Source organism: Pollachius pollachius, assembly GCF_949987615.1.
Source record: "Pollachius pollachius genome assembly, chromosome: 18".
NCBI classification, from domain to species: Eukaryota; Metazoa; Chordata; class Actinopteri; order Gadiformes; family Gadidae; genus Pollachius; species Pollachius pollachius.
The window spans coordinates 20,812,699-20,827,619 of record NC_136951.1 but is presented as its reverse complement, the minus strand read 5'-3'; the positions used below and the strand labels follow the sequence as shown (position 1 = coordinate 20,827,619).

The 14,921-nt window shown below is 48.6% G+C and overlaps 1 protein-coding gene across 1 annotated transcript in view; it reads left to right on the top strand.

Annotated features, from left to right (window-relative positions):
- Positions 1 to 14,921, top strand: part of exoc4 (exocyst complex component 4) — a 115,181-nt gene that overhangs the window by 25,557 nt on the left and 74,703 nt on the right. The window contains exons 9-10 of the mRNA XM_079756215.1: positions 6,319 to 6,464; positions 6,914 to 7,002. Of these exons, the coding sequence (XP_079612341.1) occupies positions 6,319 to 6,464; positions 6,914 to 7,002 (235 nt within the window). The remainder of the gene's footprint in view (positions 1 to 6,318; positions 6,465 to 6,913; positions 7,003 to 14,921) is intronic.

The following is a 14,921-nucleotide window of genomic DNA, read 5'->3' as shown; positions in this document are numbered from 1 at the left end:
CCAGGGGAGTGCGACCAGGGGAGTGCGACCAGGGGAGTGAGACCAGGGGAGTGAGACCAGAAGAGTGAGACCAGGGGAGTGAGACCAGGGGAGTGAGACCAGGGGAGCTGCCAGGGAGAGATGCCTGACGAAAGGGATTGCTTGCTCTGGCTTTTAATTAGACCCTGAGCGAACCACCATCGCCTTGTTCTCTCATCGCGTCAGCGTTTTAATCAACGTGTCAACGTTTCGCTCTGTGCTCATGACTGCTATCGCAGTTTGAAGTCGCCGAGGTGGTGTGGAGCAACATAGCGTATCATAGCATAACATCTACCTGACTCCTGCTGTGAACGTGTCTGTGTTTGGGACCCAATTCCCTTGGGGGACTCGTACATAAAAAGGGGCAAAAGATCCATACTAAAAGCGTACATGTGCACAAAAGGCAAAAGTTGTGTGAATTTAAAATAATGTGCGTGTGCAAATTTCCTTTCTACTGCCATCTACACACCCAAATAACCACCTTAACCATACGTGATAAAGGCACCGCATGAATGATTATGCATATAAATAAGCCTTCTGATCAATGGAACATTACGCTAAATCATGGCAACAGTCCAAAAGGAAGACGAAGAGTTCTTCTGACAGACATGGAGGTGCTTGTGGGTGAGGTGGAGGTCAAGAAGCACACATGGTCTGATGGCCACAGCAAGGAGGTCAGAAAACAAACAAAAGGCAGTGAATGGCAACACTTTGCTGCTGCACTGACTGCAGTGAGGAAGGTCCTGTTCACTGCAGCGATTTCAGCACACAAAAACAATTTAACACCTGATATCATGCTTGGTGATATATGCACACTAGTAGATATTATTCCAAATATATATGCGCTCTGCAAGGCAATTCTTTAGCGTTATTTGATCTAATCTTGTACTTGAACAACGGAGGATGGTTATTGCATCAGTCCCAGCCCATACGTCCCTCTGCTCTCTGCTTTGGCCTGGGGAGGGGCTGGAGGTACAGCACTGATGAAATATTGAGCAGTCTTTGATATAAGTTGTGAGTGTGCTTAGGCTATATATTTTTTCAAATTGAAAGTTGAGTGCTTTTGGAGTAGTTATGGCTCGGTACAAAGTACGAATTATACTGCTGGTTTGGAGGTTTATTATAGCGTGTGTCTATAATTAACGTTTGATATTAAGTGGAATTAAATGTCTGAGAGCCGTCATTACTCGATCTGGCTTCAATCACCACATTCTCCCGTCGAGTTTGTATCATAAATCAGCCGTTTTGTGGTGCACAGGGGTTGTAAATAAGACCCTGGGGTTTTTGACATGCAGATTTTTCTTTTGAATTCCCCGGATTTTATCATAAACATCTCATGCATTGTATATTTGACGTTAAATGGGGTAGCTAATGCTTATTTATCCACATGTGTGTGTGCATCACAGTAATAATGGCAACACGTTTGTTACTGTGTTGTTCAGAGCGCCTCCGCTAACCCCGGTGTAAATGAGTTCCGTCTGCTGCTCCAGCGTTACACCACCGCCCCTAGCAGGCGAGGTCTCTGCGGCGGTACATGGATGTGGGTGAGGCCTCGGGCACGCATGTCTCCTGGGGACTCACAATAAGGATGTTTATTCCAACGCCTGCATGAACGATCGACGAGACGCGGGTTTGCCCGCTTGTTTTTATCATTAGGAGGGAAACAAAAGGACCGGGGGGGGGGGGGGGGGGTAAATTAGAAACGTGCGTTGGCCTATTATTGCCGTCTGATTGACCTCTCGGAGCACACATGCGTACCTGGAAGCCTTTACCTGGTGTTTCTCTGGCTGGTCCCGCTGGTTTGTTCTGCTAATCAGGCTGGTCAGGGTGCTAATGGAGAGAGTGCAGGGACGGACGCCGCTCATCAGGCAGACGCTGCCACTGCCCCTCGCAGCCCGGCCCCTGGCGCCGAGAGCTCTCCAGGGCCCGGCCGACACAGAGGGCCAATGTTGAATTACAGAGCCACACTTCCGGGAATCATTCCCCCCCCTCGCCCCTGCCCCTGACTCCCTTGGTAAATATAATATGTCCACACAGCTCAGTGGGCTCAGACTGAATTTGGGACGCTTCCGAAGTCTCTCTAGGCTAGTGTGGTTGGGGGCTTGGCTAGTTTATATAATTACGCTCAATAGAGGCGGAAATAATGAACGCACACACACCTGCCCCTCATGCAGGCGCACGCACATGCACACTTGTGCATGCACGCACGCACACACACAAATGCACACATACGCACACACGCAAGACTAGTTATGTGCTTTCTTGGCTGGGTCTGCTTACCTGGTGTGAAAAGCTGTTTCCTCACATCTCTTCACACTTCCTGTTCTACACAGATGCTCCTCACATCGGTTCCACGCAGTCTTTCCCTGCCTGCCCAGGCCGCTCCTTAAGGCTCATTTCTGTGCCGTTGCAGAAATAATTCAAACCTGGTCCCTCTGACAAATAATAACTATAATCACGATGATAATAATATTTGTATTGGATTGTACCTTTCATACTTTTGTTATTGCACATTTATTTAGTCCCAAACACTTCGCACCAGAATGTGCAGCTCAAAGGGCCTTGCGCTACTTGTCGGAACGATTACCGATGAAATTTATCACATAATAAGTTAATAATAACAAAGACAAACATATACAAAGGGCAATAAAGTCACAATAAATTGCGGTGTGGAGGCGGGGGCTGCTGTAAGGTTCTAAGGAACAACAATGGAACGTCAGATGAGGGCATTCATTAATTTAATAACGCAAAAAACAATGCAGAGGACACGGTGCAGAGTGAGAAAGAAATGCAGACCTTTTAATAAATTTCCAAAATAGACTTTTTAGCTTTTGTGCAGATAATGCTCCCACTACGATGATGAAGTTGCTGCATTCAAATCAATAGATTGAATTTAAATTTCCATTAGGATTTAGGTCCTGTGTGTGTCTGTGATTGTGTGTGTCTGTGGTTGTGTTACTGTGCCTGTGTGCCTCTGTGCGCTGCACATGCACACCGATCAAACGATGTTCTCCAACACTTTACCGTGAATGGCGATGTCGTGCATGTCCATCAGAATGTAGAACCCTTTAGTGATTTCCACCGACCAATTCAAAATGTTATCTTATGTTATTTTCTCCCAGTGCTCGCCTGGGGAGGGGGTGGCGGAGCTGATGTGTTTGTTTGTGTCACATGGTCTCCCAGCGCGGCTGCGCTTGGCTGATCGGTTGCTCTGCTGCGCCTACCGCTGCCTGGCTCAGGAAGCGGAGACCGGGGCAGCTCTTTGTTTTGGCAGCTGTGATAATGCTGCTGTTCATCATCCCTAAGCTGTCTGTGACAGAGGGACCTCTGGCGCTCTGGCTCACTTACTCTCTCTCTTTCCTATCTCTTACTGTCTCTCTTACTGTCTCTCTTTCACTTTCTCTCTCTGTTTCTCTTTTCTTTTTCTACTGCCCCTTGGGGTCTCTGTCCCTAGTTTGTGAGCCTTTTTGCCTTTTTGCCTCTCTCTCTCTCTCTCTCTCTCTCTCTCTCTCTCTCTCTCTCTCTCTCTCTCTCTCTCGCTCTCTCTCTCTCTCTCTCTCTCCCCCCCTCCCTCCCATTGGCTCCCATGTCTCGGCCAGTGCTGACTCTGCGCTGAAGGCGACCGTACTGGTGTAAGTTCTCTAAAGACGAGGCTCCGCCCCTCCCTGAGACACTAATGAGCCCCCCCTCCTGAAGGTGGCAGTAATGAGAGGTAATGGGAGCAGGGAGAAGCACCCGCTGCAGGAAGTGATGGGCTGTGGCTGGATTAAATGGGAATTTAATAAGATTGTGTTAGTTCGACTTGACAGGAAAGAGGCAGGCAGGAAGTGAGTGGTCCTGCACATTGTATCTAGGCACATTAACGTGTGTGTGTGTGTGTGTGTGTGTGTGTGTGTGTGTGTGCGTAGAACCACATGAACGTGTGGATGTTCAGATGTGCTCATATAGGTACACACACAAACTGTTGCCAGCAAGTGATTTTGATTAGATTGTGTGTGGGTGGGATGATAGATGGGTACATGCAGCACTATTATAATAAGATAGAAGAGTCTAACTCACTTACTGTTACCAGGCATCGCCAACATTTTAATTTGTCTTCTTGCAAAACTTTGTGTGAAGTTTGCAAAGCCACAGAATTTCTTTCTAATTAGTTTGCAATGGGTACATTTATTGGATTCAAATGTTTTTTTTTGTCAATTTTTTCACATAAATGCACCTCCCAAATTTGTTATCCAGAGGAGCTGCAGCAAAAAGTAACCCGGGAACGAGGATAACCTGTTTCCAAGACAACGTGGTTTTGTTTCTAATGATAGAATTGAGATTATTTTCTGATGTAAACTGCTCTTGGTGGTTTGTCTGCTTCCTGCACAGTTAAATGTCTCGTGTCATTACGGAGGAATGCAAGGTAAGACTTTATACAGTAGTCCAGGTGAACTGATACGTAAACAGAATAAAATTTATATTTTAACCACATTCTGGTCTCAGCAAATCCAATGCTTACATTACACCAGTTTCAATGTCTTTCATTGCAGTCCACTTCATTTAATCATTTGCCCTGAGCTTACATTGTAGCCCGCCTGCCGCAGCGTTAGCTCGCTAGCTGGCCGTAGGCCCTGCTCCATCAGCTCATCAGTAATTAATGCGCTGATGGGATTAGCCGCGGACACCGGATTTAGCAACGAGCAGACACCCAAGTGTCTCCAAAGGGAGGCAAGAGCGAGCGGGTCCCAAGCGCAAACGTTTGTGTGGGTCTGTTAGAATGTGTTTATGTGTTGGTGCCGCAGTAAGACTTTCAGTACGTTGTTTTGGAGAATTGAAATGAAGCTTCATTAGCTGGAATGACCATATGCAACAGCCAAGGCTCTGTGCATTAGCGGGTTGGCTGGTAACCAGAAGGTTGCTGGTTCGATCCCCAGCTCCTCCTCTCTGAGCGTCGAGGTGTCCCTGAGCGAGACCCCTCACCTTAACTGCTCCAAACGAGCTGGCTGTCGCTCTGTGTGAATGTGTGCATGAATGGGTGCTTGTTAGGCAATTTTGTAGAGCGCTTTGAGTCTCTACTAGTTAGGAAAGCACTATATCTATAGTCCATTTAGAATTAACCATTATCACCTCAGATGTTCAGCGTTAACATAGTAGGGCTTCCGGACCCCAAATTGGGGAGCTGTATGCATACCTGTGTGCCACATTCGCCCCGCTGCCGGCTTGTGGAGGCTTTCCCGTTCGCTGCCGGCCTGGGGTGGTTGGTGGAGAGAGGGGTCTTTCTCTGGGGCGTTAATTACATCATTACACGTGGGATGGATTTCCATCTGGTTGGCCATTACTTCTGTTCCACTTTGGGCCGGGCCAGCCGCCACCCCTACGTCAGAACGAACGCAGGCTAAATGGGCCTGCTAAATGATGGAGCTATTAGAAACGCACGGCTATTTCAGGAACATACGTGTTCAGACGAGGTTTGGAGTTAGATAAGAAAGAGGAGAGATGGGGCAGATGGGGGGGGGTGGGGAGGACGGAAGAGGAACGCGCTGAAGGATGAGAGCGTTTGAAAAATGAGCGTAAATGTGAGTCCCGGTAAGAACCGCGCAGAGATAGAATGATGGAGTAGGCCAAGTCCAATGCCAGGACGGGAATGTATGGGATGGCGGCTATTGTTAGAAGTTGATAAGAGTTTTATGAGCCGTGATGCCACGCTGATGTGTTACACCATGGATCAAGTAGACAGATCGGGAAATGGAAGATGGGACTTTAATGGCCGTCGTCAAATTCATCCAGTCCTGTCAATGTTTTTGGATCAGTCTTGGCTGTCGTTTGGATTCCTCCCATTTAGGACGTTTTTTGCACTTCCTGTTGCAGCAAAGTGTCGTGCATTATGTTGTTTTTTTTTGCCTTCTCTATCTGTGGATACAACCTCTTTTTCCGAGGACAGGGAAAAACAATAGGTTGACAGTTTGAAAAGTGTAAACAGTATTACATTCTCAAGTGAATGCGTTGTCATTCAATAAGTGAGCACTGAGAAGGTTAGGACATGGACACGATTTGAAATATAACTTTAACGCTTCACAATATAATAATTACATGGTTTTGTCTCTTTTATCTTGTCTTGAGTTGGCTACTCGGTGTTCGTGCCTGTCCTATTGACGATTGAGGGTTTTGCATATTTTAGTTTCTATCCTTCCCTTAAATGTATTCTACTCTCCTTTGTCTATTAGCTGGGGCTTCTTCTGTTACCTTGAGAAATGGTATCCCAGCAGCGACACGGGGCTCCGGTTGGCCTAGTGACTGACTGGTTGTGGTGCTCTCCAGGTCCTGCTCATGGACTACCTGGACGTGAAGAACAGCCGCGGTGCCTCAGAGACCTCTAGCCAGCTCTCCTACGCCAGCACCGGCAGTGAGTTCGCTGCCTTCTTTGCCAAGAAGAGACCCCAGCGCGCCAAGCAGTCCCTCTTCAAGTAAGAAACACACTTCAACTTCATCTTAGTGACTGATCTATATCTAATGTAGGATTTAAATCTAGTGTAGATTTTACTAATGGAGTGGGTTCATATGTCTGGTAACTTTGGGATACTCACTGCTACAGCAATCCCCGTCACAACTGAAGCACAGGCTAATCTCACTGCTGTTTCTTATTGGCTCAAATGGATCCCAAGTGATCTCACTCGAACTCTGCAAATGTAAACAGACTCCTTAACATTAAAACTCCACTTTTTAAATCAAAGGCATTTTTTTAAATGCCTTTGATTTAACCTTGATTTGAACCTCAACCACCCTTTATGAGTTAGCACAAGGTGTGATCCTTGTGCTAGTAACACTGGACGACTGAAGCGCTGCCCAGGGATGTAGCTCCTACCAGTGCCGGCGGTGGTTCTCCTCCTTCACTCGTGTGTCGTGTGTCCTGCAGGTTTGAGTCGTCCTCTCACGCCATCAGCATGAGCGCCTACCTGAGGGAGCAGCGGAGAGAGCTGTACACCAAGAGCGGAGAGCTGCAAGGTGAGGAGCCAGGCGGCCAGGGTCAGGCCAGGGCTGAACAGAGAGAGAGGGAATAAAGGGATTCCCATAGGGAGAGAGAGAGGGCATAAAGGGATTCTCATAGGGAGAGAGAGAGAGGGAATAAAGGGATTCCCATAGGGAGAGAGAGAGGGAATAAAGGGATTCTCATAGGGAGAGAGAGAGAGGGAATAAAGGGATTCTCATAGGGAGAGAGAGAGGGAATAAAGGGATTCCCATAGGGAGAGAGAGATGGAATAAAGGGATTCTCATAGGGAGAGAGAGAGAGGGAATAAAGGGATTCTCATAGGGAGAGAGAGAGAGGGAATAAAGGGATTCTCATAGGGAGAGAGAGAGGGAATAAAGGGATTCTCATAGGGAGAGAGAGAGAGGGAATAAAGGGATTCTCATAGGGAGAGAGAGAGGGAATAAAGGGATTCTCATAGGGAGAGAGAGAGGGAATAAAGGGATTCTCATAGGGAGAGAGAGAGAGGGAATAAAGGGATTCCCATAGGGAGAGAGAGAGAGGGAATAAAGGGATTCTCATAGGGAGAGAGAGAGGGAATAAAGGGATTCTCATAGGGAGAGAGAGAGAGGGAATAAAGGGATTCTCATAGGGAGAGAGAGAGGGAATAAAGGGATTCTCATAGGGAGAGAGAGAGGGAATAAAGGGATTCTCATAGGGAGAGAGAGAGGGAATAAAGGGATTCTCATAGGGAGAGAGAGAGGGAATAAAGGGATTCTCATAGGGAGAGAGAGAGAGGGAATAAAGGGATTCTCATAGGGAGAGAGAGAGGGAATAAAGGGATTCTCATAGGGAGAGAGAGAGGGAATAAAGGGATTCTCATAGGGAGAGAGAGAGAGGGAATAAAGGGATTCTCATAGGGAGAGAGAGAGAGGGAATAAAGGGATTCTCATAGGGAGAGAGAGAGAGGGAATAAAGGGATTCCCATAGGGAGAGAGAGAGAGGGAATAAAGGGATTCCCATAGGGAGAGAGAGAGAGGGAATAAAGGGATTCTCATAGGGAGAGAGAGAGGGAATAAAGGGATTCTCATAGGGAGAGAGAGAGGGAATAAAGGGATTCTCATAGGGAGAGAGAGAGAGGGAATAAAGGGATTCTCATAGGGAGAGAGAGAGGGAATAAAGGGATTCCCATAGGGAGAGAGAGATGGAATAAAGGGATTCTCATAGGGAGAGAGAGAGAGGGAATAAAGGGATTCTCATAGGGAGAGAGAGAGAGGGAATAAAGGGATTCCCATAGGGAGAGAGAGAGGGAATAAAGGGATTCTCATAGGGAGAGAGAGAGAGGGAATAAAGGGATTCCCATAGGGAGAGAGAGAGGGCATAAAGGGATTCTCATAGGGAGAGAGAGAGAGGGAATAAAGGGATTCCCATAGGGAGAGAGAGAGGGCATAAAGGGATTCTCATAGGGAGAGAGAGAGAGGGAATAAAGGGATTCCCATAGGGAGAGAGAGATGGAATAAAGGGATTCCCATAGGGAGAGAGAGAGAGAGGGAATAAAGGGATTCTCATAGGGAGAGAGAGAGAGGGAATAAAGGGATTCCCATAGGGAGAGAGAGATGGAATAAAGGGATTCTCATAGGGAGCGGGAGAGATGGAATAAAGGCCGGCTTGTTGTAGAACTAAAGAATGTAAAGGTGCAACAATTGGGAACGTTGGCTGAGAGGTGAGGGAAGAGGTTCCCTGGTTGGAGAAGACAGGGAGCAGTGTGGGAGAATGGAGGCGTGCCGAGCGGTTTGGGTGAGGGGATGAAATGGATACCTCGGAAGGGAAAGTATTGATCTAGGGACGAGGTTTCACTGAGTTCCCCTACTCTTGTATTTTTCAGGGATTGGGAATGCTCTGGGCTTTCATATTTTAGAAATTGTTCTTGTGTGTGTGAGGTTTCTCAACTTATCACAGCTTGACGTTTTGCTTGTCTACATTGTATCCACATTACTCTTCCCGTGTGTCAATGTGATAGCATGAGTTTTGCTTTTCAAGGAATTATTTTCTGAAGGGTTACTTCTTGCATACATGTCAAAACTTGCCCAATGGTGGCAATCTGACGGTAGGAACAGAACGCGGTGTTGGAGGAAACAAACAACGAAGGGCAACACAATGAGGGTAAGGTAACGTAAGGCGGCACTCTGCGATGCGATAAGAGCCCGGAGCTCAGGGTGGAGTTGTGGTCCAGTGGGATGGACTCGCTTCACAGCGACGCAGGCCAGCTGTCCGCTGAGTATTGGAGAGATTTGGGAAGACTCGTATGTTTAGTACTAGGGCCTATCACTGGCTAGTGGCAGGCTTTACAAAGACGAACGCGTTGGATTGAGGGAAAGAGGAGCGGGGGGGGGCAGGGTGGGAGCAGGTGGGTCTGAAGAGGCTGAGGAGAGCCTGGTCGACTACAGGATCTCACTGCTGGCTCAGGGCTTATATATATATATATTTTTTTATCTTTGCTTTGCGCGCACACACACAATCTGACAGCGAGCTGACCATACAGCTTTTCCCAGGGGAACATCACCTCCTTTTCACCACTTCCGCTCTCTCGTTCGTATTTTGCCTTCTCTCGCTCTCTTTTCCTCTATCTCCGTCTCTGTCCCCGTAGTCGTGTGTGCGTGAGACCTTGAGGTTTCAATCAGGGCAGTGTGACGACGATGTTTACCGGCAGGTTTCACTGTTTCTTTTTGTTTCATTTTTTCCCCGCTAAATGCACTCCTTGCTCCTCGATGATATTATCTAGATGAGAGTGAAGATGAAGAAACAATTAGCCGTTGCACTGGGACCCCCAAATGTTTCCTTTAAAATCTGTCGACAACCCACCTGAGCACCTTTACGCAATAGTGGAAAGCATTTCCTCTGACAATGCATGCCTGATTTCCAGTTCACTCTTCCAGACTTTAAACACAAGATAAATTTCATTTCAAGATAAGCACACTGACAGCTGGATGTGTTGCCGCAAGGTATTAAATCTTAACTGAGCATGAAAGCGTTTCGCTTGAGGTATGTGTGAGTATTCAAAGATCACATTTCGGTATCTCGGGTAGTGGAGGACATTTAACGGCTTCCAGTCATTCCTCTTCATTACGAAAAGAGAAAAAAGAGAGGAGCCACAGTGTGGGGATGTGTGCGTATGCAGAAAGGCCCCCGCCGTGGCCAATCACACATGCGCACCAAGCATTGATTAACTTTAAAGCCCCGACGGTGTGGAAATAACAGCTTAGTTACCGGGCGCCGCTGTCTGCTTGTGCCACACGGAGATGACTGAGAAAGGGTGTTTTCGCTCCTTTCCCTCTCTCCTTCTTTTTTTTTCTCTGCTTCTTTAAGACCCACGAGTCGGGAATGCCCCGGAGCGTTCATAAGAAGATGAGATTTCTCTGGGCTTTCATTTGGACTGTCACAATGCTTGGCAGCGGACACTGGAGCGTGGCCGAGGCCTGGGCGACTACAAAGAGGAGGAGGAGGGAGAGATGATCCTGAAAAAAGGAAAGGGACGAGTGATGGGAAATATTGTGGTGTGTGTGTGTGTGTGTGTGTGTGTGTGTTTGGGGATGGGTGATGGAGAGGAGGGGAGGGGGTTGAAAGTCATTGTTTTCTTCCGGGCGCCAGGGTTGAGGCTATTAAAGGGTTTCTGAAGGAAGAAATTAGAAAAATATTTGTTTAGACGTCAGGGCTGAGAACTCACTCTCTCACTTCAAATGAAAAGTGAAGACGAAGAGAGTAAAGAAAACAGCAGGGAAACAGAATATTGAGTCCTCTTCTGGCCGACGGATTACTGTGTGCTCTGAGGTCGTGCCAGCCCTTTGCTGGTGTCTCCATCAGTCTCGCTTCCTATCCTTTTAGGGGCTAACCCCACACAGCCAAAGCATCAGGTAAGGGGAGTGTAAGCGTCGTGTAATTCGATCCGCATCCAATTTCCACCGACTCCGTCTTCACTTCTGTCATTAAATAAGCACTTTATATCCCTGGCTAGGAAGCACCCATCTAGACGTTTCCCTTGGTTGCCTCACTGCTATCTTACCTGAGTCTCGCAGGCGGATTTTAGCCCAAACCTCCAAACTACCAAACCTCTGCTTCTGATACACAAGTGCTTTACCTTGTTCCATCCTGCTGGCATTAAACCGAGTACAAAGGCGGTGTTCACAGCTGCCCACCTGCTCTCTCAAAGCCTCTGTTGGCACCGGGGCCACTGGTCAGACATTGTGTTGACAACTCGTCTCTCTCGGGCCGCCGTCTTTGATCAGGGAGCACCGAGAGGTGAGCCTCTCTGCCCCAGTAGAACCATCTCTCCCAGAGCCTCTCTCTGCCCCAGTAGAACCATCTCTCCCAGAGCCTCTCTCTGCCCCAGTAGAACCATCTCTCCCAGAGCCTCTCTCTGCCCCAGTAGAACCATCTCTCCCAGGGCCTCTCTCTGCCCCAGTAGAACCATCTCTCCCAGAGCCTCTCTCTGTCCCAGTAGAACCATCTCTCCCAGAGCCTCTCTCTGCCCCAGTAGAACCATCTCTCCCAGGGCCTCTCTCTGCCCCAGTAGAACCATCTCTCCCAGAGCCTCTCTCTGCCCCAGTAGAACCATCTCTCCCAGAGCCTCTCTCTGCCCCAGTAGAACCATCTCTCCCAGAGCCTCTCTCTGCCCCAGTAGAACCATCTCCCCCAGAGCCTCTCTCTGCCCCAGTAGAACCATCTCTCCCAGAGCCTCTCTCTGCCCCAGTAGAACCATCTCTCCCAGAGCCTCTCTCTGCCCCAGTAGAACCATCTCTCCCAGAGCCTCTCTCTGCCCCAGTAGAACCATCTCTCCCAGAGCCTCTCTCTGCCCCAGTAGAACCATCTCTCCCAGAGCCTCTCTCTGCCCCAGTAGAACCCTCCTATGGCGTGTTGGAGGGTCCTTCTCTTGGCCTCTAGGGGGCCACCATACATTCCTCCACTAGCAGGTGGTGGTGATGGGTTGAGGCGGATCAGCCCATGTCTGATCCTTAATGAATTTGAAATTAATCTGTATTGTCTTGTAGCGTGTTGTCTCCAGGGTGAGCCGCGTATGTGTGGCCATTGTCTATATTAGAGCGTGTCGCATGTGTGTGTGCGCAGCGAACATACGCAGACACACACACACACACACACACACACACAACCACACACAAAGGGCTTTGCAGGGGGCTTAATTACTTGCCATCTCGTCTGAGGCACGCCTCGCACACTTGGATTAATCCAGCGTTTCGTCTACAGGCGGTTATTAAGGTTCCATATGTGGTCACATCTGGGCTGCCTTCGCCGTCAGGAGCCGTGTGCATCTAGTGCACTGGTGCACGACCACGTGCACGCTGCGTGTGTGCGGGAGGGTAGTGTTAAATGCTTTGCGAAGCAGAGCCATGTATAGGGACGTGTGTGTGTGTGTGTGTGTGTGTGGACCTGCTGCACAGAAACATACCAGGGTTCAATCACAGTCAACATGAATAAATGATGAAGATAACAATTTTCCTGGCTTGGATGTATGTTATCATGGCTCCTCTGTTCCTGAAGCCCTACACCTGGAAACACCTTCTGCCTGTTGACTGTTGTCTCTCTGTGGTCTGGCGGGGGGCGGGGTACCGCTGGTCAACAGGGCGGTACCACGGGTCCTAGGCCGACGCCCACTGCATTATGCATTGATGGACTTTTCAATTTCATTTCTTTCCCTGTTGATTTATTTATCTGTTTGTTGATTTATTTATCCGTTTCCTATGTTGCGGCCGTTCGTTGCACTGCTTCGCCATATTGCGCAGAGAAAACGTTTTTTTGATAATGGGTTTTGCTGTATGGGAAAAGAGGAAACCGAACACACACACACACACACACACACACACACACACACACACACACACACACACACACACACACACACACACACACGCGAACACTCACACTCACACACACACTCAAGACCCGCATACTGCAGTGTATGCAATCTTGTCCAGGCGTAAACAACCATACACACTTGAACCTCCCTCGTCTCCTTCAGCTGTACATGCCACAGACACACACACACACAGACACACACACACACACACACACCCAGTCCCGACCTCCGACCTCTCCGAGATGTAGTAGTAATATCTCAATTCCTAATCTATTTCACTCTGTTCCTCAACTCCTTTTGATATTCAAAATAGACTCGTCCACAAGCTGTCCCGCCAACAAAAGAACAGCCGAGCTACAGCACCGCCCCCCACACACACACACACACACACACACACTCCTTTCCTTTCATTGTGTCTTAATCATGTCCACTCTCCTCCCCACCTCTTAATACCATTCAGCTCTCATTCAGAAGTAACAAATAAAATGGAAATGTTGTATTAGCTTGCCTCCTTTTTATTCATGTATTTATTTCCCGTAGTGCGATGGCATTGTGCTCCCTGGAGGGATGGGGAGAGAGGGAGAGATCAGGGGGAATCAGAGGGGTGCATGCATAGGGCCAAGGCAGGCGGGTGGCTGACGGGGGGGCGGGGACACTCGTGAGCGGTGTTTGGGGGACGGGGGGGGGCAGCTGCCCAGAAGTGGTGTTTCTTGTCAGGTTGATTTGTACATCACATCTAGGAGGAGGATGGGGGCCGTCGGAGGTGCAAATGGAAAATTGTCTAGCGGGAAATGAATGGGGTAGGAAGGGGACTGTGTTTTTAAGAGTTTGGTGTGTGTGTGTGTGTGTGTGTGTGTGTGTGTGTGTGTGTGTGTGTGTGTGTGTGTGAGAGAGAGTGCTTGGAGGGGAGCTTCCACCAGGCAGTAAGCACTCGTGTACATGTTGTTGACTTTGGGGAAATAATCTCTCCATTTTAAAAAGTTCACTTCTGACACGACAATCAGGGCGAGGGAGCCGGGGCCGTGACCCCGTGTCCTTGTGTCGGAACAGTGATTGAGTCGGCTATCGGACCGCAGTGAGATAGCTTTTCTTTAGAAAACGTTGAGAATGTTGATTTGCTGCTGGTAAAGCCCCCTGGCGAAGGCCTGGAATAGAGAGATAGTCCTCCGTCTCTTCTTTCCCCTCCTGCTCCTCCAACAATAACCTCCACTCCAAGAGCGGCACCACCCAAAACGCCCCTCCTCCTGTGCAGACAGATAGGTCCAGCCTCTTCCTCTCTGCTCCTAATCCCGTCTCCCCAACAACACGCCGGTCTCTAGGCACCGCTCAGATCACTGGTGAACCCCCCCCCGATGGTTCTCCAATCCAAAGTGTGTGTGTGTGTGTGTTGTTAAGACAATGTGTGGCATCCAGCCTTCCGGATGCTGCTGCCACGTCACTCTGTTCCCCGTCACAGAGACTCCTGTTTCTCCTTCCTGTGACTCCGTCACAGAGACTCCTGTTTCTCCTTCCCGTGACTCAGACAGAGACTCCTGTTTCTCCTTCCGTGACTCCGACAGAGACTCCTGGTTCTCCTTCCCGTGACTCCGACAGAGACTCCTGGTTCTCCTTCCCGTGACTCCGACAGAGACTCCTGGTTCTCCTTCCTGTGACTCCGACAGAGACTCCTGGTTCTCCTTCCCGTGACTCCGTCACAGAGACTCCTGTTTCTCCTTCCCGTGACTCCGACAGAGACTCCTGGTTCTCCTTTGAAGCCCTGCTGAGGAATTGATCCTCTGCAGCTTTTCCTTTGAACTTGCGATTATGACTTATCGCACAGCTAAACAGAAGTTGAGGTAGAATTAAGCTTTCATGGGATAAATGTTGATAATTACTCAGGGATTACAGCCCTAGAATGTCTCAGACCCGTGCTCATACATGATTGATGCCTCTCACACGCCCTCTCTCGCTCAACACACTCTTATGCCAATATGACCTTCTTCTTTGTAATTATTAATTGTGTGCATGTGTGTGGCTGGGTCAATATGTAGATATTGAATCAATATTAATATAGAATCTGTCAGACCGGGCAGCTCATCATTATGATGT